This window comes from Saccopteryx leptura, chromosome 3 (assembly GCF_036850995.1).
Source record: "Saccopteryx leptura isolate mSacLep1 chromosome 3, mSacLep1_pri_phased_curated, whole genome shotgun sequence".
Taxonomy (NCBI): domain Eukaryota; kingdom Metazoa; phylum Chordata; class Mammalia; order Chiroptera; family Emballonuridae; genus Saccopteryx; species Saccopteryx leptura.
Genome location: NC_089505.1, coordinates 98,707,455 through 98,733,629, shown reverse-complemented (window position 1 = coordinate 98,733,629; position 26,175 = coordinate 98,707,455). Strand labels below are relative to the sequence as shown.

The following is a 26,175-nucleotide window of genomic DNA, read 5'->3' as shown; positions in this document are numbered from 1 at the left end:
TAGCTGCGGAAAGCTGGGAAAGTGAAGACAGGGACGTGGAGGAGGGCTACTGAAAGAGGGAGCTGGCCTGGAGTTTCCCCTCCAAGAGCCAATGGGAGTCTAGATGGTGGGAGGGGATGCAGGGTGTGGAGTGTGGGTCCCCTGGCCTCAGATGAGACTGCACTGGAGATGAAAACTGACCTCCCTCTCTCCTGGCCAGGACTGTGCCCCAGGCTATACACGCACTGGGAGGGGGCTCTACCTCGGCCATTGCGAGCTGTGTGAATGCAACGGCCACTCAGATCTGTGCCACCCAGAGACCGGGGCCTGCTCGGTAAGATGCAAACAGGGCCGGGGAAGGGGTCGGCTTGGCTGGGCCTGGGTGGGGTACCAGGGCTGGCTGTAGGATAGGGAGGTGGTGCGTTTGGTAAGATAGGCCTACTGTCAGGGGCAAGGTCATAGGGCACAGCCTGTGGAGCAAAGCACCTAGATCAGTAGGTCTGGTCACTGAGGGGCTGGAGGCATGGTAGGGTGGCCAGAACACTGGAATAACATCCACCTTTATAAAAAAAACCTGCCTGACCTGTGGTGGCATGCATGGCGGATAAAGTGTCGACCTGGAATGCTGAGGTCACCGGTTGGAAACCCTGGGTTTGCCAGGTCAAGGCACAGAAGGGAAGCAACTACTATGAGTTGATGCTTCCAGCTCCTCCCTCCTTTTTCAGTCTCTCCTTCCCTCACTCTCCCTCCCTCCCTCACTCTCCCTCCCTCCCTCTATCTCCTTCCCTCCCTCCGTCTCCCTCCTTCCCTCTGTCTCCCTCCCTCCCTCCGCCTCCCTCCCTCCCTCCATCTTCCTCCCTCCTTCCATCTCCTTCCCTCCCTCCATGTCCCTCCCTCCCTCCATCTCCTTCCCTCCCTCCATCTCCCTCCTTCTTCCTCTCTTTCCCCCTCCCCTCTCTAAAATCAATAAATAAACTCTTTAAAAAAAAAAAGAAAGAAAAAACGCCCTGGCCAGATAACTTGGTTGGTTAGAGCAGTGGTCCCCAACCTTTTTTGGGCCATAGACCGGTTAAATGTCAGAAAATATTTTCAATGACTGGCCTTTAGGGTGGGACGGATAAATGTATCACGTGACCGAGACAAGTGTCAAGAGTGAGTCTTAGATGGATGTAACAGGGAATCTGGTCATTTTTTAAAAATAAAACATCATTCAGACTTAAATATAATAAAATGGAAATAATGGAAGTTACTTATTCTTTCTCTGCGGACCAGTACCAAATGGCCCATGGACTGGTACTGGTCCGCTGCCCGGGGGTTGGGGGCCACTGGGTTAGAGCATTGTCCCACAGTGCAGAGGTTGCCAATTTGATCTCTAGTCAGGGCACATGCAGGAACAGATAGATGTTCCTGTCTTCTTTGCTGCTCTCTCCCTTCTTCTCTCTAAAATCAATAAAATAAACATTAAACAAATAAAAATTAAAAGAAAACTTTGATTCCTGCAATTTTTGATCATGCAAGTGACGCATATTCTCTGTAGAAGAGTCACACTACAGAGATAACCCAGGAAAGAAGGTAAAAATCTTCTGTTATCCTGCCAGCTGGAGGCTATCACTGTTGACATTAGTATGGAGCTTTTTTGCATTTTTTTATGGGCAAATATTTATACATATTAATATGCATTTTGTTTTCCAAATAAACATAGGATCATTGTATTTAGTGATCAACTTTTTCACATTCAAGTCCATAAACATCTTTCCATATCATTAAGTACTATTTTAAAATTATTTTTTACTGATTGATTTTTAGAGAGACAGAGAGAGGAAGGGAGAGAGAGAAGCATTCATTTGTTGTCCCACTTAGTTGTGCATTCATTGGTTGCTTCCCATATCTGCCCTGACCGGGGATCGAACCTGCAACCTTGGCATTTGGAACAGTGTTCTAAGCAACCGAGCTACCCGGCCAGGGCCACTGAGTACTTTTTTATACCTGAACTTTTCAGAGTGGGGTGTGATAGCCCTCCAGGGTATGAGGTCAGGAGCAAAGAACATGCTATATTAATAAAACAAGCATGCATCTCTTTGAAGAAGAATATAAAACCCAAATGTTTTTATAATAAAGCATCTATTTTTAAAGCTCTCCCCCCCACATACCCACGTGTATACCTTTACTTTCCTATGATATTGCAGGTGTTTATGTAGAAAAATATAAGATATGCAACCGACAGCATCCTTTTTGATAGATATTTTGGTGGGTGTTATTTTTAATTTACCTAGTTTCCTATTCTTGGACCTTTGGGGTTATTTCCAGCATTTTGGTTTTATAAACACCAAATGAACATTCTTGAAGATAAGTTCACAAACATGGGATTTCCAGATCAAAGGATTACAAAATTGTAAGGCTTTTGGTTAATTCTGCCAAACGGTGGGTGGCTGACGTCCCTGTGCCTCACAGCAATGCCAACACAATGCCACTGGGGAGTTCTGCGAGCTCTGTGCGCCTGGCTACTATGGAGACGCCACGGCCGGAACACCCGAGGACTGCCAGCCCTGTGCCTGCCCGTTGGCCAACCCGGAGAACATGTAGGTGTCCTCGTTGCAGGCCCAAGGGAGAGCTCCCCTGGGGGAGTGGCGGGCACTGCACTGGCTTTCGGGGCAGAATGAAAGGAGCAGAACGGGACGTGGGCATCCTGTGGCCTGACCTTCGCTTCCTCTGTCCCAGGTTCTCCCGCACCTGTGAGAGCCTAGGAGCTGGTGGGTACCGCTGCACGGCCTGTGAACCTGGCTACACCGGCCAGTACTGTGAGCAGTAAGTTTGCAAAAAGGAAGGGTGAAGGGAGCGGGGGCATATGGTAAACTTCTAGATGAGAGCCCTGGATGGTGTTGCTCAGAAAGTTCCCCACCAGGATCGTGTCCCTCCCCTCGATTCCCTGTTGCCCTTGGGACAGGCCCAAGCTCCTTCGGTAACCTTACCACTCTTCAGCCTCATCCCGCTTCCAGCGCCTACCTCTGCTCTAGGCGGACTTAACTTCTTGACTACTTGATGTTCGGGTCTTTGCCTGTGCTATTTCCTTTGCATGGAACATTCTTCACCCCCAGACTTCCCCTTCCTGGCTTACTCCTTTTTAGCCTTCAAGGCTCAGCTTCATTCATTCATTCAGCACATTTTCATTGGGCATTTGCTATGTTCCCTGTAGTGGATGAAGGTATTGGAGATAGAGTGCCGAACAGAACAGATTCTGACCCAGCCCTGTGGAGTCTACCACCTGTAATCGGAGACAGTACAGCAAAAAAGCGGTCATATAAATATATAATTACAAAGTGATAAGTTCTCTGAAGAGGATATCCCGCTCCTGGGGGATATAGCTGCTGAGAAGCCCCGTTCTCTGGGAAGCCTCCCCATTCTCAGGGCTGGATTTGTGTGCTCACAGCCCCCACACATGTCCCTCATTTTACATCGTTTTCGTGTTGGTTTACTAATGAGTAAGTTCCATAAGAGCAGGGACTCCACGTCCACTGGTGTATTTCCATAACCTACCATAATAGTTGCTTGATAAGCGTTTGTTGAGTGAGTGTTTCCTGGAGAATAAAGGCTCTACCATTCCCACGACCCAGCCTGCTGATGTTCCCTGGCACTCTGTCTCAGCTTCCCAGGGCCCCATGTTGGGGCCTCCAGAGCACTGAGCCTTCCCACCCCACGCTGGGCAGCTGGCTGAGCTGGCTCTCCAAGTCCACCATGAGGCACTGGGTGCCCTGGGAGCTGACAGAGCTGGTCCTTGTTCCTCCCTACAGGTGCGCCCCAGGTTATGTGGGGAACCCCAATGTGCGGGGGGGCCGGTGCCTGCCACAAGGTAAGCGGGACCATGGCCCCAGGTCAGAGTGTTGGGCAAGTCAGAGAGCCCAGGGAGTTGGAGAGGTACTAGGTCTGGGGGACAGTGCTAGGAGTGGGGCAGGCCAGTCTTTGGAAAGGCCAAGATGCTGAGATAGAGCCACATGCTAGGGGCCTCCTGCCTGAGTGGGCTCTCCTGTCTCCCCCCCCCCCCCACCAGCAGACCAAGCTCCGCTGGTGGTCCAGGTGCAACCGACTCAGAGCATAGTACCCCAAGGTGGCCCCCACTCCCTGCGGTGCCAGGTTAGTGGGAGCCCACCCTACTACTTCTACTGGTCTCGTGAGGATGGACGGCCCTTGCCTAGTGGCACCCAGCAGCGACATCAAGGTACCCGTGGCCCCAACCCTGTGAGCCACCCAGTGGGAAAGGAGGCACAGGCCTGGCCCTGCCCTGCTGGGGTATCGTCCTTACACAGGGCTGGGTGGTGGGAGGAGGGGTGCATCTGCACGGACAAGCTCCCATCCACTCCCCACCAGGCTCTGAGCTCCACTTCCCCAGCGTTCAGCCCTCAGATGCCGGAGTCTACATTTGTACCTGTCGTAATCTCCACCATGCCAATACCAGCCGGGCAGAATTGCTGGTCACTGGTGAGTCCCTGCTCCCCTCGTCCCTAAGACTGCCAGCCCTGGGCTGGGCTACAGGCTGCAGACCCAGGCAGCTGGTGCATTCATCTGTCACTCGGGATGGTGGCCACCTGGACGAAGCCACTGGCCGCAGAGATGGTGAAAGGTGATGGAGTCAAAATTGTGGTTTAGATCCAAAATGGCAGGACTTGATTGTGGTCACTGAGATAGAGAAGAGTCTAGGCTGATGCCTAGCCATCTGGTCTCTTAGCAGCTGGGTAGATGGAGGTGCCAGTTACTGAGATGCAAGAGGCTCAATAGGAGGGTCTCTTCACTTGGGCTCCCCCAAAGCGGTGTCTGAGACAAGGATTTGTGTGTAAGTAGTGTATTTAGGCGGTGAAGAGAGACGGAAGAGAAGGCATCCAGGAAAGGGTGTGTTATTGAGCAAGTTACCACCATGAGCAGTTGTCATTCAATGTAGCCGAGAGAACTCTGGAAAACTCCAGAGTAAAAGGTGCACCTTGGAGTCAGCCCGCTCCAGGGCCAGGAGAACTGGGGCATGTACAGACTAGTTCCTATCAGTCATCACGTGGAGCCTGTTCTAGGAGCATTGGCTCCCCTGCGCTCTGCACCACCTCAGACGACACAGTTGTCTCTGGTGGTCTGAGAAAGCTCTTGTGCAAAGAAGTGCAGCAGCTTGCAGGAGTCTGACCGGGTGGCACTGAAGGGACAGAGCAAGGGGACTGGGTGGGGAAGCACCTGCTACAGACAGGTCAGAGGGAATGCCAAGTTTGAGATGTCTGGGGAAACATCTGAGTGGGTGCTTCAGGCAGCCATGAGATACGTGAGTTTGCAACTCAGGAAGGAGGCCCTGGCCGAAGAAATGAATTTGGGGGCTATTGGCACTAGGTGGTGTTTAAAGCCGTGGGGCAGGGTGAAATTACCCAGGGAGAGTGTGGCTCTCAAGCCAGGACAGAGACACAGGAGCTCCAACTTGAGAGTTGAAGAGTCTCTGACGGCAAGAGACTGAGTGGGTGGGGCCCAAGAGCTAGAAGACCAGGGAGGTGCATGTTAGAAGCTGAGAGGGAAGAAGGCTTCCAGGAGGGGGCGCTGGCCTCACCAGGTACCTTGAGAGTGAGATATGGCCAGGAAATAACCCTTGGAGGGCATGCTTTGACAAGGGCTGTGTTCAGTGGAGAGAAAGTAGAAACTAGACTAGAGTGAGGCAGAGAACGGATGGGAAGGCAACCAGAGTAGTCAGCTCTGAACGAAAACCAAGAAATGGAGTAGTGGCTAGGGGACTATAAGGCTTAAGGGGGCCTTTTCAGAGATGGGAAATTCTAGAACACCTTTGTCTCTGGAGAGGAATGATCCAGTAGAGAGCGAGAGGAAAGATCAGTACAGCAAGAGAGGGCACAGCGAAGGAGGAAGTGCCAGGGACTCCAGCACCCAGGCAAGTGGGAGTGTTGGGGGGAGAATCTCATTCTTCAGGGACCAGGAAGGAGGGAGGTGGGTAGGTTTGGGAAGACGGGAGAATTCCTGTCCAGTAGTTTCAGTTTTCTCAATAAGTGCGAACTGAAGCCATTAGCTTCCGAAGTGGAAGGAAGGCTCGGGAGGGTGGAGAGGATGGGAGGAGGTGTGAAATGGTTTTGGAAGGCTGGAAATTTGAACCAGACAGAGAAACCCAGTTGGACTGAAGTGTGAACCATTCAGAGCTCATTTGTGGTCTGTGGTCATGAGTTGGAGCCAAGCGGAGTCACGGTGCACGGTCGCCGCAGCCCGCTGGTTGCGCTAGCCGAAGGACGGACGATGGGGTTTGGGTGGACGAGGGAGGGAAATGCCAGGGAGTGGACTGGAGCCTAAGCGAGACTGGGAAGTAACTGACACCTAGACAGGATGGTGGAGAGAGAGAAACTGGCCGCAGGACAAGGGCCTGGCCAGCACCTCAGTGACGGGCAGAGGGGGGCCTCCCGTCCCTGCAGAGGCTCCAAGCAAGCCCATCGCAGTGACTGTGGAGGAGCAGCGGAGCCAGAGCGTGCGCCCTGGAGCCGACGTCACCTTCATCTGCACGGCCAAGAGCAAGGTGGGCAGGGCGGGGAGTGGTCATCGGGGAGACCCTGTCTCCTGGGATCCCCCGGCACCTTCCTAATCCCTACCCATCCCCTCGCCCCGCCTGCAGTCTCCGGCGTACACCCTGGTGTGGACCCGCCTGCACAATGGGAAACTGCCAGCCCGAGCCATGGATTTCAACGGCATCCTGACCATTCGCAATGTTCAGCCGAGTGACGCAGGCACCTATGTGTGCACTGGCTCCAACATGTTCGCCATGGATCAGGGCACAGCCACACTGCATGTGCAAGGTATACTGTTCGTGTCCATGCCTGACCCACCCACCCCCAGCCTTCCCAGTGTCCACCAGGACTAGTGACCAGCTGACAGTTTCTGAGCATCGGTGGTATGCCAGGTCCTGGCCTCGACTCTGCAGAAACAGGGAAAAGAAGGTTAATCGGGAGCTCTGCCCTCTTGCAGTACCTACCTGTTCTAGTAGGGCGAAGATAAACATGGGAACAAAGGAACATGCAGCCTAATTACACACGGTGATGCGTGCTGGGATAGTAATACATCTGAGCTGAGACCTGACGGAAGGGAAGGTGTTCAGCCACTTAAAGAGCTGGCAGAGAGTGTACTTGGCAGAGGAGTAGCACGTGCAAAGGCCCTGAAACATGAGTGTGTTGATTTGTTTGAGGAACGGCAAGGCCAATGTGGAGGGGTGGGGGCTGGCTGATAAACTTGAAGGTGTAGGGAGAGGGAAGTGCATGTAGTCCTTGGAGGATCAGAGCTGGGGAGTTGGGTTTTATTCTAAAACCAATAGGGAACCACAGATAGGCTTTAAATGGGGAGGTAACAGGATCCCATTGACATTTGAAAAGTTCCCTTAACTGCTATGTGGACAAATGGCCATTAGGGGCTGGTGAAGCAGAGGGAGCAGCCTGGAGGCTGTTGTCAAAACACTCCCCCAACCACATGTTCCTTCTCCTCCTGGTAGCCTCAGGTACCCTGTCTGCCCCCGTGGTCTCTATCCACCCGCCACAGCTCACAGTGCAGCCTGGGCAGCTGGCCGAGTTCCGCTGCAGCGCCACGGGGCACCCCGTGCCCAACCTGGAGTGGACAGGTGAGGCTGTGGCGGGAGTGACATTCAGGGCCTGGCTCTCCTGGATGTGGGAAGCTAGGGGCGGGATTTTAGGCTGGGGGAAGAGGGCCATTTGTCCCAGGAGGTGCTGATGTCACTTCTCCATGTCAGGGGGCCCTGGTGGCCAGCTTCCTCAGAAAGCACAGATCCATGGTGGTATCCTGCGCCTGCCAGCTGTCGAGCCCTCGGACCAAGCCCAGTACCTATGCCGTGCCCACAGCAGCGCTGGGCAGCATGTGGCCAGGGCCGTGCTCCATGTACACGGTGCGCGCAGAGGGCTGAGGGTGGGGCTGGGAGCACAGGGGCAACCCAGAGAGGTAGCTCACAGGGCTCTGTCCGCAGGGGGCAATGGGCCCAGGGTGCAGGTGAGTCCAGAGAAGACCCAGGTGCACGAAGGCCGCACTGTCAGGCTGTACTGCAGAGCAGCAGGTGTGCCCGGTGCCACCATCAGTTGGAGGAAGGAAGGAGGCAGCCTCCCCCCACAGGTGAGGCGGTCCATCTGGGCCAGGCACAGCGGCTCAGCAGAGTCCCAGCACTTGCTACCTGTCCCTCCCACCTGCACTCCCTACCCCATCTTCATCTCTTCTTGTTCCCTTCGCTTCGAAGAGGGCAGCCTGCTCAGACATCCTGGTGGGCAGGAGCTGTCGGCCTCTTGCATTGTTGCCTGGCTCTGCTCTCCTTAGTGCCCAACCGGACCCTAATATTGGCTCTGGGCTTACCTCCACCCCCTCCCCTCCACTGGCTGGCCCTTGCCAGGCTGCCTCAGCGGCTCAGGCAGCTGACCGTCCTCCTGTGTGGCAGGCCCGGTCTGAGCGCACAGACATCGCCACGCTGCTCATCCCAGCCATCACAACTGCCGATGCTGGCTTCTACCTCTGTGTGGCCACCAGCCCTGCGGGCACTGCTCAGGCCCGGATCCAAGTGGTCGTCCTTTCAGGTATAGGACCTCCGGGGGCTGAAGGAAGGCAAGCCAGGGCTCCCTTAACGCCTACTCACACCCTTTCTGCCCCCAGCTTCAGGTGCCAGCTCCCTGCCAGTCAGGATTGAGTCCTCATCGCCTTCCGTGACTGAAGGGCAGACACTAGACCTTAACTGTGTGGTGACAGGGCTGCCCCAAGCCCAGATCACATGGTACAAGCGAGGGGGCAACCTGCCTCCCCACACCCAGGTATGAAGGGCCCCGAGCCCGTGCCTGGGGTTCTGGGGTGGTCCTGTGCTCAGATGGTGGCTTCACACAGCCCTGGTCCTCTCTGCGGGCAGGGGCCAGCCCTCCTTTTCCTCCCTCTCCAGCTTCTGGCACGGGGCGGCTCAGAGGAGCCAGTGAGAGCTTGATGAATGGCTCACTGAGGCTCAGAGGGAGTGGTGACAGCGGCCCCCGCCCCATTCCTATTGTCCCTCTGTCCCCACCTGGCCAGGTACACGGCTCCGTGCTCCGGCTGCCCCAGGTTTCCTCAGCTGATTCCGGGGAATACGTGTGCCGAGTGGAGAACGGGTCAGGCTCCAAGGAGGCGTCCATCACCATCTCTGTCCTCCACAACACCCATTCCGGCCCCAGCGACACCCCAGGTGAAGAGCCAGGCGGGGTCTCCTCCCTGTCCCCGGGGAAGGTGCTTGTGGTCTCTTCGGGACAAGAGGGGTCAACAGGCAGGCTCTGACCCTCCACTTTCTGCTTGGGGAGGTGAAGGGACTGAGGGTGCGGAGAAGCTTGATCGGTAACCTGGGCCCCATGATGAGGGGACTGTGTTCAGAATCCACCAGGAAGCAGCAGAATCAGTGCTGAACACTGAGTTGGGAGTCAGGCTGACCTGGGTTCACCTGACTTGACCCCTTATCAGCTGTGAACTGGTTATTTTACCTTTCGGGCCTCAGTTTCCTCACCTGTGGAATAAGGACAATACCACACCATATGGCAGGAAAACAGCAAACACTGTAGGAGGTAGTTGTGACATTATTGTCTACATCTCTTGGCTTAGCCTGGGCACAAAGGACCCTGGTTCCCTGTGGGCCAGAGCAGCTCATCACAGATCATGGTGTGGGCAAATGGACCCTGAACTCTGAATTGGAGGTCGGGGAGGAAAAGAAGGGTCTGACTGGCCATGCTGAAGCAGAAGAACATGGTCCCAGCCCCAGAAAGGCCTCCCATCTGACCAGCCTCTCTGTGCTCAGCTCCTGGTGGAGCCCCAGCTCAGGGCAGCACCCAGCCCATCCGCATCGAGTCCTCCTCCTCCCACGTGGCTGAAGGGCAGACCCTGGACCTGAACTGTGTGGTGCCCGGGCAGGCCCATGCCCAGGTGACATGGCACAGGCGCGGGGGCAGCCTCCCCACCCTGCACCAGGTACAGCAGCCCCCCAAGGCCAGCTCACTGGAGGGATTGGATTGGTCTGCTCCGGCCCCCACCCAACGCTCCCTATTTTCATTCAGACCCACGGCTCACGGCTGCGGCTGCACCAGGTGTCCCCAGCCGACTCCGGCGAGTACGTGTGCCGAGTAGTCCTTGCCTCTGGTCCCTTAGAGACCTCTGTTCGGGTCAGCATCGAGGCCTCAGACTCCAGTGCTGACTCCATACCTGGTGAGTGACAGCCAGTGACAGGGCAGGCTGGGGGAGGTTGAGAGCTTGCCAAGGTGCTGAGGTCCTAGGGACTCCTGTGGTGACCGGGGCCCAGTTCACATTGAAGCTGGCCACAGGGCCCAGCCCCGGCAGGCTCTGCTTTGCTGAGTTATCCGCCATCTTCCCAGCACTCCTCTCTCTCTTTTTTAAGACTTTATTTATTGACTTTTAGAGAGAGGAGGGAAAGAAAGGGGGGCAGGAGCAGGAAGCATCAACTCATAGTAGTAGTTGCTTCCTGTATGTGCCTTGACCGGGCAAGCCTGGAGTTTCAAACCGGTGACGTCAGCATTCCAGGTCCCTGCTCCATCCACTGCGCCACCACAGGTCAGGCCACTCTTCTCTGGCCACGTCACTTCTCACATTCCTGCTGCTGCCTCCTCGTCTTCTTTCCCAGCCTCAACTACCTTCATCTGTTCTACTTCCCTACTTCAGTCTGCAAGGCTTCTCCCCTACCCTGTCCCTTTCCTCAGGGTTGCTTAGCTGAGGACATCAAGCCCAGGTCACCAAACCCCCAAACATGCTCCTGGCCTCAGGAGACAGGGCTGAGCTGGCTGCACAGTGGGCAGCTCTTGCCCTCCCTTCTGCTACCCTCACCTCTGTCCCCACAGCCCCGGGACCTGTCCCTCCTGTCAGGATCGAGTCCTCATCCTCCACCGTGGCTGAGGGGCAGACGCTGGATCTGAGCTGTGTGGTGGCCGGGCAGGCCCATGCCCAGGTCACGTGGTACAAGCGCGGCGGCAGCCTCCCCGCCCGGCACCAGGTACACAGTAGCCAAAAGGTGGAAAGGCTGTGAGAATCCTGGCCCCTGAGCTGAGGGGCTGGCAGTTCCCAGTTCAGAAGAGCAGGGAAGGGGGCATCTGCTGGGCTCCGGGAAGCACCCTTCACACATGTGCCCACGCTGCCCAGGTCCGTGGCTCCCACCTCTACATCTTTCATGCATCACCAGCTGACGCGGGCGAATACGTTTGTCGGAGCAATGGAGTGGAGGCCTCCATCACAGTCACAGTAACGGGGACGCAGGGGGCCAACTTTGCCTATCGTGAGTAGGGTCGCCAGACTGGGCTGGGACGGGAAAAGGGGGTAGATGGGGGCAGCTGCGGAGACCTAGAGTGACCCAGTGACCATCTCCCTCAGCTCCTGTCAGCACCCAGCCCATCCGCATCGAGTCCTCCTCCTCCCACGTGGCCGAAGGGCAGACGCTGGACCTGAACTGTGTGGTTCCCGGGCAGGCCCACGCCCAGGTCACGTGGCATAAGCGCGGGGGCAGCCTCCCCGTCCGGCACCAGGTACAGGAGTAGAGGATGGGCAGGCTGAGGAGACAGGAGGGCGGCCCCTGGGTGGTGAGGGCAGAGCTGGGGAAGGCTGGAGGCTCTGAGACAGGGCAGCCTTGGACCTCATTGCACAGGTGTCTAGGGCATGGTTAGAGCCCTCAGTGTGAATGCTGCTTTCACCACTTACTAATTTGTAACCTTGGTGTGTTACTTAACCTTTCTGGGCCACGGTTTCAGCACCTGTTCAGTGGTCATAAGAGCACCTTCCCTTACAGAATTGTCTTAATATAAGGTCTACCGGAAAGTTCTGTCCGTTTTTGGAATAAAACAAAATACAAATTTTTCTTACCGTCAATAAACTTTATTAAATAATATAATTGCCATTATTATTAATGATTTCTTGCCAGCGTGAGGGCAGTTTGTATATCCCATTTTTGAAAAATGTTTTATCTTTTGATGCGAAAAATTGAACCAGTGCTTGTTTGATATCTTCTTCATTTTTGAATTTTTTGCCCTTCAAAAAATTTTGTAAGGACAAAAACAAGTGATAGTCGGAGGGTGCTAAGTGCAGGGAATATGGTGGATGCGACAGACATGCTTCTGTAGCATTTCTTCCTTGTTGAAATTCGTAAAAATGACAGTGGCGTAAATGAACTTTATCAGTAGCCATGGGTACACTATCGCTTCACACATAAGACTAACGTGAATCAACTTTGTTTTAGTTAATTTGCTACGTCAGTATGTATACATTAAGTGATAAAAATAGAGAGGCACACATGTGCCAAATAAACATGTGCTTACACGTGTCGAAACTTGTTGTGATTGAAACGGACAGAATTTTCCGGTAGACCTGATATATAGGCAGTTCTCAGAGCTCTGTCTCAGAGAGTGCTATGAGCTGTGTAATTACTGTAATACTATCAGCTATTATTATTACTCTATTTTATAGCACTTAGGATGCCTTTGATTGCTAGATACACCATTATTTTACATGCCTCTAAGAAAAGAAAACTGCTGTTGTAAGATTATTCACTGTAAGATGCGTCGGGACTTCAGAGATTCAAAACGTGTGTCTCAGAATTGATGGAATATGGTATTAGTGCTTGCTTGGTTCACCATGGCTCCTCCTGGGCACCCATCACTCCTGGAACAAGACCCCCTCTTCCCCACCCCTAAGCAGGCCAAGGCTGATGGCCAGGCCTCAGGGGTCCGAGAGTGAGGCATGTTATAGGCGCAGGGGTCTCATAGGCCCCCCTTCTGACCTCACCTCTGTTCCTTCCAGACACATGGCTCACTGCTGAGACTCAACCAAGTGTCCCCAGCTGACTCGGGCGAGTATGTGTGCCGCGTGGTGGGGGGCTCAGTGCCCCTGGAGGCTTCTGTTCTGGTGACCATTGAGCCTGTAGGCTCTGTGCCTGGTGAGTGGTGCTGTAGGGAGGGGAGAGCTAGGGGCCCAGCCAGGGGAGGCTTCCACTTCAGCAGTGGTAGGATCTCACAAGACCAAAAGTCCCTACCTTCACTCTCCCACCTCTCCTCCTCTTCCAGCCAGGGATTGACCCTCTGCTCTCTGTCCCCAGGGCTCGGGGTTACCCTCCCAATCCGGATTGAGTCATCCTCCTCACATGTGGCAGAAGGGCAGACCCTGGATCTGAACTGCCTGGTTACTGGGCAGCCTCATGCCCAGATCACGTGGCACAAGCGTGGGGGCAGCCTTCCTGCCCGGCACCAGGTAGGAAGGAGGGAGCTAACGGGGGGCCTGAAGGGCCTTCATGACTACAGAATAAGGACCATAGGTTTTGAGTTCAGAGGCAGCTCTCTGTCTCTGGCCTGCTGTGTTACTTGAGGCCCGTCATTTGATTTCCCAATCCTCGGTGTCCTCATCTGCCACATGGGCTCACACTGCCTCTTTTCACCTGCCCTGCAGCGCAGCAACAAATGTCAGTCCGTTACTTCTTCCCACTGGACCCAGTCCCCACAGTGGGACTGGAAATTAAAGGGTCATGAATGGCAGTTCTCCCCAGAAGAGCTTTCCTCAAGCTCCAGCGGAGGAGCCAGGCTGGGAGGGGCCGGGGAGGGAGCAGAGCCAGGCTGGGAGGGGCCGGGGAGGGAGCAGAGCCTGGCTGGGAGGGGCCGGGGAGGGAGCAGAGCCAGGCTGGGAGGGGCCGGGGAGGGAGCAGAGCCTGGCTGGGAGGGGCCGGGGAGGGAGCAGAGCCTGGCTGGGAGGGGCCGGGGAGGGAGCAGAGCCTGGCTGGGAGGGGCCGGGGAGGGAGCAGAGCCTGGCTGGGAGGGGCCGGGGAGGGAGCAGAGCCTGGCTGGGAGGGGCCGGGGAGGGAGTAGAGCCTGGCTGGGAGCCTCTGAGCCCCGCTCTGAGCCTGCCTCTCTCCTGCCCTCTCAGGCGCATGGCTCGAGGCTGCGGCTGTCCCAGGTGACTTCCGCTGACTCTGGGGAGTACGTGTGCCGTGTGGACAGCAACTCTGGCACCCAGGAAGCCTCAGTCCTGGTCACCATCCAGCAGCGCCATAATCCCCCTGACTGTAAGTATCTCAGGGGCCATAGGAAGTGGTGTGCGGCTGCTAGGGCCACTCCACCTTCAGCGGCTCCCGTACCCTCTCTCCCATCTCACCCTCCCAGCCCAGAGTGTGGTGTACCCCGTCCGCATCGAGTCCTCTTCGGCCTCTCTGGCCAACGGACATACCCTGGACCTCAACTGCCTGGTGGCCAGCCAAGCCCCCCACACCATCACTTGGTATAAGCGTGGAGGCAGCCTACCCAGCCGGCACCAGGTACTCAGTCAGCGGGCAGGGAAGGGAAAGGCTGAGTGCACTGGCCCTGATGGGAATCAGAGGGGCTCTCAGCACCTCCTCTGTGTTTGTTTAGTCATTCAACAAATACTGAGTGTTTTTGCTGTATGGGCCATGGACCAGTGTGGAGGATACAGAGATAAGTCTCTCCGATCTCTGTTGGATCCTATGGTTTAACAGAACACTCTATAATTTACTCACTCACTCTAGTTCTCTGAGAACTTGCTCCGGGCCAGGTCCTGCACCTGGCACTAAGGATTCCAAATGGAATGAGACAGGTTCCTGCTCTCAGGGATCTCACAGGCGAGCGGGTGAGGCCGACGAGCCAGCTGACAGCAGTGTAGCTGGAGCCATAGCAGACGCTGCGGTCACCAGCATGGACCTCAGCAGAACAGTACAGATGCTAGAGGCACTGGTGCACCCCAGCCCAGAGCCTCAGCAAGGCTGCCGAGGGGGTTCTGAAGGAGGCTGAGGGGTGGGGGGCTGGCCCAGTCAAGGCAGGGATGCTCCCCGAGTCCAGGGCTGGCAGCAGCAGTGCCCAAGATGTGGAGGTGCTGCCCTCACCCACTCACATTTCCTCCCCTTCAGATTGTGGGCTCCCGGCTACGGATCCCCCAGGTGACACCAGCAGACTCGGGCGAGTACGTGTGTCATGTCAGTAATGGTGCCAGCTCCCAGGAGACTTCGCTGATTGTCACCATCCAGGGCAGTGGCTCCTTCCATGGTAAGAGCCCACAAGGCAGGGGTCCAGGAAGTGGCTGCAGGGGGAGGTCCCTGGCACCGTCATGTTGGCTGACTCTGGCTACATCCGACCCTCTCTGTCCCCAGTGCCCAGTGTCTCCCCACCCATCAGGATTGAGTCCTCGTCCCCCACCGTGGTCGAAGGGCAGACCTTGGATCTGAACTGCGTGGTGGCTGGGCAGCCCCAGGCCATCATTACGTGGTACAAGCGTGGGGGCAGCCTTCCTGCCCGACACCAGGTACAGAGTGGAACGTGGCAGTAGGGGTAGAACCCTCACCTCCTGGGCTGGGCGCAAGGACCGCCCCATGGATGGAGAGCCTGAAGCATTCGCTGCCAGTCCTGGGGAAGTCCTCCCTCCTGCCCTGGGTAGACAGAGGGTAGCTCTAGCAAGGCTGATGAGGGAGGCCCCTCAACCCCTTCTCTCCCTCCTTCACCGTCCACCCCAGGCCCACGGCTCCCGCCTGCGGCTGCACCAGATGTCTGTGGCAGACTCGGGCGAGTACGTGTGCCGGGCGAACAACAACATCGATGCCCGGGAGGCTTCCATCACGGTCTCAGTCTCTCCCAGTGCCGGCAACCCTTCCGGTGAGTCTGATGAAGACCCTGGAAGGGTCAGGGAGACACAGGGAACAGTGCTCCCTACGAAGAAGGGCCGTGCAGACAGATGCCTGGCTTTGAATCCTGCCTATACCCTGAAGGGACTTGAGTGAGCTACTTTTCTCCCCCAGCTTCAGGCTTCTCCTCAGTGAAACGGGGATATTGGTCATTCCAGCTTCACAGAGCTGTCCCATGTGATGGCCACCGGCCATGTTTGGCAGTTAAATTATTTAAAATTTAAAATTCACGGAAGAAAGAAAAATTAATTTACATTCTCACCTTTTAAGTGCTCAGTGGCCACATGTATGTAGCTAGTAGCCACTGTATTGGACAGTGCAGGTGAGAGATAGCACATCTCTGTCATCGAAGGAAGTTGATGAATTTTGTGCAGACTAAATGAGTTAACAGACATCAAGTGCTTAGAACAGTGCCTGGCATGCTGTAAGTGCTTAGGAAGTGTTAACTATTATTATTACCTCAGTGGGTGGGGGCTGCTATTGCTGAGGTGTCCACCAACCCCATTGTTCCCAAATTTGACCATGGCCAAAGTTCTGACTTGGTGTTTCTGTGCCCCCAGTCTCTGGTGGTGCCATGCCCATCAGAATTGAGTCATCATCTTCTGACGTGGCTGAAGGGCAGACCCTGGATCTAAACTGTGTGGTCCCTGGACAGGCCCACGCCCAGGTCACGTGGTACAAGCGTGGGGGTAGCCTTCCAGCCCACCACCAGGTATGGGAGTTTGGGGGCAGGAAACAGTGGGAGGGCTGCTGGATGTGGAGGCCCTACATAGCCGTCTGCCCAGGAAGGAGGCCTGGCAGACCCTGTGGGAGGCAGCACCTTCCTGGCCCCAGTCCTTCAAGGATTCCTGTTGCCATGTCTGCTCTTCTGTCTCCCTGTCCTGTCCCTGCTCAGGCTCACGGCTCACGGCTACGGCTGCACCAGGTGTCCCCAGCTGACTCCGGCGAGTACGTGTGCCGTGTGGTGGGCAACTCTGGCTCCCCGGAAGCCTCGGTCCTGGTCACCATTGAGGCCTCTGGCTCTAGTGCTGTTCCTGTCCCTGGTGAGGGTCCCTACAGTGGTGCTAGGAGGCGGGAGGAGGGAGGAATGGGGGGGACCAGCAGGCAGAGGTCAGGAGCCAGGTCAAGTGGGGTTCAGCTCTAGAGCCCGAGAGCACACACTTTGGAGTCTGGCCTTTGTGGGCTTGAGTCCCAGCTCCTCTGTCCGCACTCTGAGATGTTACACAGTCCTCTCCTCTCTGCGTTTCACTTTCCTCCTCTGTACAGCGGGGTCAGTAAAGCTCTTGCAACAATTTACCTGAGTTCTCTGAAGGCTGGAAATGCACCTCTAGGGGTATGTGAGAGAGATTTTAGGTAGCACCCTGATAGACATCATTTATATTAATAGTGGCATATTAGGAAAAAAACAGCAGCACTCCAAACCTGTCACAATTTCAAGGAAATCATTGCCTATAATGGAACTAAGCATTAAAGGTTTTCTTTTAAGTGAATGAGTCCAAAGGAGAATGTAATTAACAGCACAGGGAGCACATGGCTATGGCAGACATGATAATAGTTGCTAAGTGGTTAATATGTACTATATTTACACATATTAACTCATTTCATCCTTAAGATAATGCTTGGAGGTAGAGGTGATTGTTCTCTCCGTTTTATGGATGGGGAAACTGAGACATGGGGAGGTGAAGTACTTTTCCAAAGGTCACAGAACTAATAAATGCTAAGGCTGAGTTTTGGAGCCGGGCAGTCTGGCCCCAGAGTCTGGGTTCTTAGCCACACAGTGTTTAATTTAGGAGACATCAGTGGTCTGTGTGGAAGTGCCTGACCCTGAGCCCTGGCCAGCAGTGGTGCTGGGAGCCCAGGAGGCAATGGTGGGACCGGAGTCAGGGGTGGGGCTGGGAAAATGAGGCACCTCTACCTCCCCTCCCCAGACTAGCGCAGCAGCTCCCGGCCTCTGGAGAATGGGAAAGGGGAAATCGAGGCCACCCTCCCATGGTCTCTAGTCTGAACATCTGGGCATCTGGCACTGGGTTTGGGGACACAGGGATGGGGTCCCAGCTCACTGACCTGTTCCTGTGCCGCAGCCCCAGGCAGAACCCCACCCATCCGAATAGAGACCTCCTCTTCCCACGTGGCTGAAGGGCAGACCCTGGATCTGAACTGTGTGGTGCCTGGGCAGGCCCACGGCCCGGTCACGTGGCACAGGCGAGGGGGCAGCCTTCCAGCCCGGCACCAGGTAAGGGGGCTAGAGAAAGCAGGATGTGGGCAATCCCTGCCCCACCCCACCCCCTGTCCAGGTAGTCCTGCTGGAATCCGGTCCTGGAGGGAAGGTAGCCCAAAGATCACTGGGAGTCAGGGGGTCAAGAACAGGCTGGGCATGGCAGGGTCCCCCCTAACCCCCCCAGCACCTTGGTGGGAATGAAAAGAGGACAACTCATACTCAAGGCTGGATTTCTTCCTACCAGAAAAAAATATCATAATAAACATAATCCACAATGTCTAATGTCAAAGGGGGTTGCCTTCGACAGGATGCAGGCTACATGACTGCACGTGACAATCCTGGGGTTCAGGTACCAGAGGGCTCGGGCATCTGAAGGTCTTTGGCCACTGTCCCCCAGTTCACTCTCCCCGCTCTCACCCCAACCTTGGCCAGGTCCACGGCACCCTGCTAAGGCTGAACCAAGTGTCCCCAGAGGACTCTGGCGAGTACTTTTGTCAAGTGCCCAGCAGCTCAGGCACCCTGGAGGCTTCTGTCCTGGTCACAATTGAGGCCTCCAGCCCAGGCCCCATTCCTGGTGAGTGACGAGAGCAGTGGGCGGTGCTGGGCACTGTCTTGGTGTGGGATCGCTTTCTGGCCTTGTTCCTCCCTTTTCTCCTATCAGAGCTCTGGTTCTCAGCCTCATGAAGGCCCTTCAGCTGCTCCCCCCAACCCCAGGGAATGCAGACCCTTATCACCCCTGGGGGCCTTGACTTGCTCACCTGCCCATTGTGCCCACAGCCCCAGGACTGGCCCAGCCCATCTACATCGAGTCCTCCTCCTCCCACGTGGCTGAAGGGCAGACCCTGGACCTGAACTGTGTGGTGCCCGGGCAGGTCCACGCCCAGGTCACGTGGCATAAGCGCGGGGGCAGCCTCCCCGCCCGGCACCAGGTACAGGGACCAGGGCAGGGTGGTTTCAGGCAGACAGGGTTTGACCTATAGTTGCGTTCTGTACCCCAAACCTCATGCAAACCCTGGCCTGCTTGGGGGGCCCATGGGAGAAAATACTTTTTGGAGGAAAATTTCACCAGCCTGGGAGTCAGGACACCCCATTTTCCTCCTGGCTCTGCCTTGGAACTGTTACTGAACCAGTCTCCTCCTCTGTGAAATGGGTGGGCTGGACGTGTGGGAGTCTGAATGAAGCTCGTCAGTATCGGCTGGAGCCCTGAGCTCCTGAGACCCAAGGCAGAACTCTTGGGCACCGGCACAGCTGGACCTGGGGACCTGCCCTGTCCAGGCTCTTTGGCCTGATGGCTGCCCCTTCCTCCGACAGACCCACGGCTCCCAGCTACGGCTCCACCACGTTTCCCCCGCCGACTCTGGAGAGTACGTGTGCCGCGTGGCCGGCGGGGCGGGCCCTGAGCGGGAGGCCTCCTTCACGGTCACTGTCCCACCCAGTGCCGGCTCCTCCTACCGTGAGTGTGGCAGATGCCATAGGCAGGGGAAGGAGGGGAAGCTGTGGAACCAAAGCCGGGGGGTCGAGCCAACCCAGCCCTGCTGAACCCAACCCTCTGCGCTCTTCACCCCCCCCAGGCCTCAGGAGCCCTGTCATCTCCATTGATCCACCCAGCAGCACCGTCCATCAGGGCCAAGATGCCAGCTTCAAGTGCCTCATCCATGACGGGGCAGCCCCCATTAGCCTTGAGTGGAAGACTCGGAACCAAGAGCTGGAGGGTGAGCCGGCTGGGGTGGGTGGGACTAGAGGCAGGTGTGAATACATTCTGATCACCACTGTGGGCGGGCAGAGGCTGCAGATGGCACCAAACTCACTGTGTGACCCTGGGTAAGGGGACTGGACCCAGGAGTCTGCCATCTGACACTGTGAGCTGGACACCCAGACTGGAGGGGTTGGGGCGTAGGGCATAGGTAAACCTACTGGCAGCACCAAGGCATGAGGACACCCTCACTGACCGTACCCTTCCCACTGCCAACCCCACAGACAACGTCCACATCAGCCCCAACGGCTCCATCATTACCATCGTGGGCACCCGGCCTAGCAACCATGGGGCCTACCGCTGCGTGGCCTCCAATGCCTATGGCGTGGCCCAAAGTGTCGTCAACCTCAGTGTACACGGTGAGGGGCATCAACCCTGTAGGCTCTGCCCTCCTGTTTCCAGCCCCGATTCTAAGCTCAGAACTTCCAGGTGTAAATCCTGTCTCTGCCACTGCATCCCTCTGGGGCATTCTTTCTCTCTGAGCCTCGGTGTTTCCACTGGTGCGGTGGGGAGACAAGCAGCCACATGGTCGTTCCTGAGAAGGGGGCTGACAGTGAGCATGACCAGCAGAGCCTTGCATGGGCATCAGCTGTGTTATTCCTCTGGGCAGGGCCCCCTACGGTGTCTGTGCTCCCCGAGGGCCCTGTGCGGGTGCAAGTGGGGAAGGCCCTCACCCTGGAGTGCGTCAGTGCCGGGGAGCCCCACTCTTCTGCTCGCTGGACCCGGATCGGCACCCCCACCAACTTGGAGCAGCAGATGTTTGGGTTTGTGGACAGCCACACGATACTGCAGGTAAGGGCTGGCTTCCTCTGGCCAGAGGCCAGGGCTGTGGCATCTCTGCGTCTGAGGCCCTGTTAGGGCCCATTTTTGGGCAGATGCTTGGAGGAAAGAGGGTTGGGTGGGCAGATGGGTGATGAATGGATGGAGAGAGAAAGGGAGCGGTGGGTTAGGTGGATGGTGGGTAGAATGGAGGATGAGTGGGAAGAAGGAAGGTGGAAGAAGAAAGAAAGAATGGGTGGGTGGGTAGGTGGGTTGGTACGCTGTTGGGTAGATGGTTGTTACATGGATGATTAGGTGGACGGTTTGATGGGTGAGTGGGTGGATGGATGGACTAATGGGATGTCTTGAATGTTAGCTCTCAAGCAGCCAATCAAATAGGAAAGCTGAAAACAAAAGGAAGAGTAGAGGAAAGAGGCGAAGCCAAGGCAGAGCGGGGGGCTGTCCCCTCTCCCTGCCCACATAACTGGCCTCCTTGCTTTCTTTCAGATTACATCAGCTAAACCAGCAGATGCAGGTACTTATGTGTGCCTAGCTCAGAATGCACTGGGCACAGCACAGAAGCGAGTGGAGGTGATTGTGGACACGGGCGACGTGCCCCCGGGGGCCCCACAGGTCCAGGTTGAAGAAGTTGAGTTGACTGTGGAAGCTGGACACACGGCCACCCTGCGCTGCTCAGCCTCAGGTATGGACGGGCTGGCACACAGGGCAGGCAGAGCAGCAGTGGGTATGGACGGGCTGGCACACAGGGCAGGCAGAGCAGCAGTGGGTATGGACGGGCTGGCACACAGGGCAGGCAGAGCAGCAGCGGGTATGGACGGGCTGGCACACAGGGCAGGCAGAGCAGCAGTGGGTATGGACGGGCTGGCACACAGGGCAGGCAGAGCAGCAGTGGGTATGGACGGGCTGGCACACAGGGCAGGCAGAGCAGCAGCGGGTATGGACGGGCTGGCACACAGGGCAGGCAGAGCAGCAGTGGGTATGGACGGGCTGGCACACAGGGCAGGCAGAGCAGCAGCAGGTATGGACGGGCTGGCACACAGGGCAGGCAGAGCAGCAGTGGGTATGGACGGGCTGGCACACAGGGCAGGCAGAGCAGCAGTGGGTATGGACGGGCTGGCACACAGGGCAGGCAGAGCAGCAGTGGGTATGGACGGGCTGGCACACAGGGCAGGCAGAGCAGCAGTGGGTATGGACGGGCTGGCACACAGGGCAGGCAGAGCAGCAGTGGGTATGGACGGGCTGGCACACAGGGCAGGCAGAGCAGCAGTGGGTATGGACGGGCTGGCACACAGGGCAGGCAGAGCAGCAGTGGGTATGGATGGGCTGGCACACAGGGCAGGCAGAGCAGCAGTGGGTATGGACGGGCTGGTACACAGGGCAGGCAGAGCAGCAGCGCCCTGGGTCTGAATTTCAGACACAAGAAATCTGAAGATGGTGTCGTGCCTGGGGCAGGGGGCGGGCTTTGCTGCTGGCCTCCCAAAGTGATGTTTGAGGTGCCTACTTAGTGTCTCCCATGAAGGGGCAAGAACACCCAGGTTCCTTCCTCACCTGCCCTACTCCCAGCTGGTCCCGGGGCAGCCCAGCAACCTCTGCCGTCCTCCGCTCCCCTTTACAGGCAGCCCCACGCCCACCATCCACTGGTCGAAGCTGCGCTCCCCACTGCCCTGGCAGCACAAGCTGGAAGGCAACACACTGATCATCCCCCGGGTAGCCCAGCAGGACTCGGGCCAGTATATCTGCAATGCTACTAGCCCTGCTGGACATGCTGAGGCCACCATCCTCCTGCACGTGGAGAGTAAGGCCCTTATCCACCCTTCCTTGGCCCACCCTGTCTGACTGACACCCTGTCTGAGCACCCCTCCCCTCCAGGGTCCTCCCTGGACAGAGCCTCAGAAACCCCATCTGGAGGGTCCCATGTACCTCAGGCCCCAGAGCCTGCCCTACCCTACAACCCACCTTCCCTCCTAGGACCTTTGATTCCCTCGTCCTCAGACCTTGGGGCTCACCATTCAGTTCCTTTGGTCCTTGGGCAAGTCTCCAGCTCCCATCCTGATCTCTGTCCTCCCCTCCCCTCCCCCAGGCCCCCCGTATGCCACCACCGTCCCGGAGCACGCCTCGGTGAGGGCAGGGGAGATGCTGCAGCTCCAGTGTCTGGCTCATGGGACACCCCCGCTCACCTTCCAGTGGAGCCGCGTGGGTGGCAGCCTCCCTGGGAGGGTGACAGCCAGGAACGAGGTCCTACGCTTTGAGCCTGTGGCCCTTGAGGACTCAGGCCGCTACCGCTGTCAGGTCACCAATAAGGTGGGCTCGGCTGAGGCCTTTGCCGTGGTGCTCGTTCAAGGTGAGCAGCCTACCTCAGGCTGGGCAAACGGGGGTCAGCTTTCCTCCAGGCCCTTAACTTACCCAGCAGCTGGCACCTGGGGAGCCCCACTTAGGGCACAAAGACCTTCCTCCATTACTCCCCCCTGGAAATCCTTCCTTCTCCCCCTCTTCCCTAAGGCTTGAAGCAGGCCTGCCTCCTCCAGGAAGACCCCCATCACTGAGTTCTCAGCCCCTCTAGATTTCATGGCTGCATCCCTCCCTTGGCGTTGACCTCACACGGCCAAGGGCTGTGTACATGAGTACTCCGGCTTTCTTCGCCTGCCTGACTAAGGACACTCGGTGCAGGGCCTAGACCCAGGCTTGTCCACCGCAGGACCCAGAGTGGGTCACTAAATGCGAAACAGTAATGGCAATGAATGTGTGACAATAGGGCAGTACCCACCCCTGGCATGCCCAGGGTTTCACTGGATCTCCAAGGAATCCAGCATCTCCGTGGTCTCCTCCATCAATTACACACGGCCAGACAAGTGCTGTTGGACCCCAAATTCTAGAAGTGGAAAAGCATGTTGCCCATTGGTCAAGAACCTGGGTTACAATGAGCCTGGATCCAGTGCACAGCTCGATCACTTGATAGTTGTAAGATGTGCCCAGATCAGCTAATGACACACCTCAGTTTCTTCGTCTGTACAGTGAACAGTGCCGGCACCTAGGCTGACTTAGAAAGAAAGACACATGTATGTAAGGCCTGTGGCACACAGGAGGCACTTAGCAAATGGTGATAATATGTATCTGCACCCACACTCCCATCCATCCGCTGCAGGAGGACATGTAGGTGACTTCATGACCGTGGACCCTCTTATATCAGACGAGAGCTGGTAGAAGCACAGAGCCCCGTGCCTCACAGGCTCTTCTGTGTGTTGATTGAATGAGTGAGCGAATGAACGAATCTGCCACTGAAAGGGTTCTTCCCTCTGGTCAGAGAAGCTACAAGGAAAAGAATATTCCTTGATTATTAGAATGAGGGCTTCCTAGGTCCTGAGGAGGCGTCAGGGATCACACGCACACGCACACGTGCACACACATCCACACACAACCTCATACATGTCCCCACAGGCTCCGCCGGCTCTCTCCCTGCCACCGCCATCCCAGCAGGATCCACACCCACCATTCAGGTCACGCCGCAGCTGGAGACTAAGAGCATAGGGGCCAGTGTGGAGTTCCACTGTGCCGTGCCCAGTGACCAAGACACCCAGATCCGCTGGGTCAAGGAAGGGGGTCAGCTGCCTCCTGGCCACAGTGTACAGGATGGGGTGCTCCGGTGAGTGGGGATGGGGGCAGGACTAAGCGTGGGCACGCCAGCCCCAGGGGTACCGTGGGACTGTTAGAGTACCTGCCATCTGGGGCTCCTCATGAAAGTGTCCTTGGGCAGGTCACCTCACCTCTCTGAACCTCGGTGTTCTCAGCTGTACAGTGGGTTATGTGAGACCAAAATGGAGTTATCTAAAGCACTTAACATAGTGCTTAGCATGTAGGAGGCCTTTAGTAAACAGTGGCCCATATTTGTATTACTGTATAGAGGAAAAAGCAGGTTCTGAGGCCAGATATGTACACATGAGATCTGATCTCAGCCCTGCTACTTGATAACTTTTATCTTGAACACTAGACCATAAGCTGTTAGTCTAAAATGAGTGTGGTGACAACCACCCTGCCTGCCCACCTACCTACCTCATATGGTTACTGAGAGAGTTGACTCCACATGCTGATCTCTGATGGCTTTGAACTCCCGTGCCATTGCAAAGCATTCTCATCAATTGTTTTCATCCACCGATAACTTGTATTTTCTTTACAGAATCCAGAACTTGGACCAGAGCTGCCAAGGGACATATGTTTGCCAGGCCCATGGACCATGGGGACAAGCCCAAGCCACTGCCCAGCTAATTGTTCAAGGTAAGATGGTGGCGACAGGCCTCTGCTAAGAGCTGGGCACAGAGATGAGGGGCTCAGGGACCACATTTCCTAGGAAGCCCCTTAAATTATGAATAAAGAGAATGATTCAATTTTATCTTGCTTGTGTCTAGCATAGAATAAGGGGGCTTGACAGATTATTGCAAGGGAAGGAGGGGGGAGGGAGATGGGTGGATTGAGTGGGTGCTCAAACAAACGATGAAGAACGACAGTGGATACACAAGTGAGTAAAGGAATGAACAAAAGCACAGACACTGACCTGTGGTGGCACAGTGGATAAAGCGTCGACCTGGAAATGCTGAGGTCGCTGGTTCGAAACCCTGGGCTTGCCTGGTCAAGGCACATATGGGAGTTGATGCTTCCAGCTCCTCCCCCCTTCTCTCTGTCTCTCTCTCCTCTCTTTCCCTCTCTCTCCCTCTCTCTCCCTCTCTGTCTCTCTCTCTCCTCTCTAAAAAAAAAAAGAATAAATAAAATAAAATATTTTTTTTAAAAAGCCTGATTAAAAAAAAAAAAAGCACAGACAAGTGAGCGTGTTAATGAATGAAGAAATCTCCTGCACCCTCAGGCCAGGGCTGCAGCAGGCTGGCCTCACACTGCCTTTGCCTCCTCCTCCCCCAGCCCTGCCCTCGGTGCTCATCAACATCCGGACCTCTGTGCAGACCGTGGTGGTTGGCCATTCTGTGGAGTTCGAGTGCCTGGCCCTGGGTGACCCCAAGCCTCAAGTGACATGGAGCAAAGTGGGAGGACGCCTGCGGCCTGGGGTCATGCAGACCGGAGGCATCGTCAGGATTGCCCACGTGGAGCTGGCCGACGCCGGACAGTACCGCTGCACCGCCACCAACGCTGCCGGCACCACCCAGTCCCACGTGCTGCTGCTCGTGCAAGGTGAAGGCTGGGAGGGACCTCTGCAGGTCGGCAGTGTGGCAGGGGCTCCTGGCACTGCCCTCTCCTGCCCTGACTGCTTCACTCTTTCTTTGCACTCTCCTGGGAATTTTTAATTTTCTGTATTTAAGGGGCAGGTTTCATCACAAGTGGTGGCAGCAGGGGATAAAGTGAGTGTTCCTCTAGGACAGGCTGGAACTTGCAGGAAAGCCTACCCCAAGGGGCTTCAAGAGCAAAACAGATATGTAGTCCTCACCTATTTGGGGCACCTGCTGTGATGAGGGAGACCTACAGCCCAGTCTGAGGGCAGAGACGAGACGTGTAAACACCAAACAGACATAACGAGTAAAACGGGCAGTGGACGCAGGGCAGGCACGAATCTGTGCTTTCTTCAAAGGCGTAACCCTTTGCCTTGCCCCTTAGCTTCCTCACCCACACTGCCTTAGTGCCCCCCTCTCAGGTCCCTGAAGGGCTGCACCATTTTCTGCCCAGGTGTGTTGAAGAGACTTGGGCTATGGAGTCAAATGGATCTGCTCCTGAGCCCTGACTCTGCCCAGTTCCCCCTGAGTGACCAGGAGTGAGCATCCACTTTTCTCTCTA

The 26,175-nt window shown here is 56.2% G+C and overlaps 1 protein-coding gene across 13 annotated transcripts in view; it reads left to right on the top strand.

The window, feature by feature from the left end:
* Nucleotides 1-26,175, top strand: part of HSPG2 (heparan sulfate proteoglycan 2) — a 108,434-nt gene that overhangs the window by 71,315 nt on the left and 10,944 nt on the right. For 10 of the 13 annotated variants that reach the window (XM_066375358.1, XM_066375354.1, XM_066375357.1 and 7 more), the window contains 41 exons: nucleotides 200-313; nucleotides 2,431-2,558; nucleotides 2,698-2,784; nucleotides 3,768-3,826; nucleotides 4,025-4,192; nucleotides 4,342-4,452; nucleotides 6,411-6,511; nucleotides 6,608-6,788; nucleotides 7,475-7,600; nucleotides 7,730-7,882; nucleotides 7,961-8,103; nucleotides 8,420-8,555; nucleotides 8,632-8,786; nucleotides 9,034-9,184; nucleotides 9,785-9,954; nucleotides 10,041-10,188; nucleotides 10,836-10,987; nucleotides 11,134-11,266; nucleotides 11,362-11,513; nucleotides 12,781-12,916; nucleotides 13,076-13,227; nucleotides 13,894-14,032; nucleotides 14,130-14,281; nucleotides 14,888-15,023; nucleotides 15,128-15,279; nucleotides 15,488-15,626; nucleotides 16,216-16,367; nucleotides 16,551-16,698; nucleotides 17,737-17,888; nucleotides 18,306-18,447; nucleotides 18,651-18,802; nucleotides 19,185-19,326; nucleotides 19,445-19,585; nucleotides 19,851-19,985; nucleotides 20,237-20,418; nucleotides 20,893-21,088; nucleotides 22,022-22,201; nucleotides 22,487-22,747; nucleotides 23,842-24,046; nucleotides 24,578-24,675; nucleotides 25,312-25,578. In XM_066375358.1, coding sequence (XP_066231455.1) covers nucleotides 200-313; nucleotides 2,431-2,558; nucleotides 2,698-2,784; nucleotides 3,768-3,826; nucleotides 4,025-4,192; nucleotides 4,342-4,452; nucleotides 6,411-6,511; nucleotides 6,608-6,788; nucleotides 7,475-7,600; nucleotides 7,730-7,882; nucleotides 7,961-8,103; nucleotides 8,420-8,555; nucleotides 8,632-8,786; nucleotides 9,034-9,184; nucleotides 9,785-9,954; nucleotides 10,041-10,188; nucleotides 10,836-10,987; nucleotides 11,134-11,266; nucleotides 11,362-11,513; nucleotides 12,781-12,916; nucleotides 13,076-13,227; nucleotides 13,894-14,032; nucleotides 14,130-14,281; nucleotides 14,888-15,023; nucleotides 15,128-15,279; nucleotides 15,488-15,626; nucleotides 16,216-16,367; nucleotides 16,551-16,698; nucleotides 17,737-17,888; nucleotides 18,306-18,447; nucleotides 18,651-18,802; nucleotides 19,185-19,326; nucleotides 19,445-19,585; nucleotides 19,851-19,985; nucleotides 20,237-20,418; nucleotides 20,893-21,088; nucleotides 22,022-22,201; nucleotides 22,487-22,747; nucleotides 23,842-24,046; nucleotides 24,578-24,675; nucleotides 25,312-25,578 — 6,127 coding nt within the window. The remainder of the gene's footprint in view (nucleotides 1-199; nucleotides 314-2,430; nucleotides 2,559-2,697; nucleotides 2,785-3,767; nucleotides 3,827-4,024; nucleotides 4,193-4,341; nucleotides 4,453-6,410; nucleotides 6,512-6,607; nucleotides 6,789-7,474; nucleotides 7,601-7,729; nucleotides 7,883-7,960; nucleotides 8,104-8,419; nucleotides 8,556-8,631; nucleotides 8,787-9,033; nucleotides 9,185-9,784; nucleotides 9,955-10,040; nucleotides 10,189-10,835; nucleotides 10,988-11,133; nucleotides 11,267-11,361; nucleotides 11,514-12,780; nucleotides 12,917-13,075; nucleotides 13,228-13,893; nucleotides 14,033-14,129; nucleotides 14,282-14,887; nucleotides 15,024-15,127; nucleotides 15,280-15,487; nucleotides 15,627-16,215; nucleotides 16,368-16,550; nucleotides 16,699-17,736; nucleotides 17,889-18,305; nucleotides 18,448-18,650; nucleotides 18,803-19,184; nucleotides 19,327-19,444; nucleotides 19,586-19,850; nucleotides 19,986-20,236; nucleotides 20,419-20,892; nucleotides 21,089-22,021; nucleotides 22,202-22,486; nucleotides 22,748-23,841; nucleotides 24,047-24,577; nucleotides 24,676-25,311; nucleotides 25,579-26,175) is intronic. The other 3 variants (XM_066375359.1, XM_066375355.1, XM_066375347.1) reach the window with 1 other exon arrangement.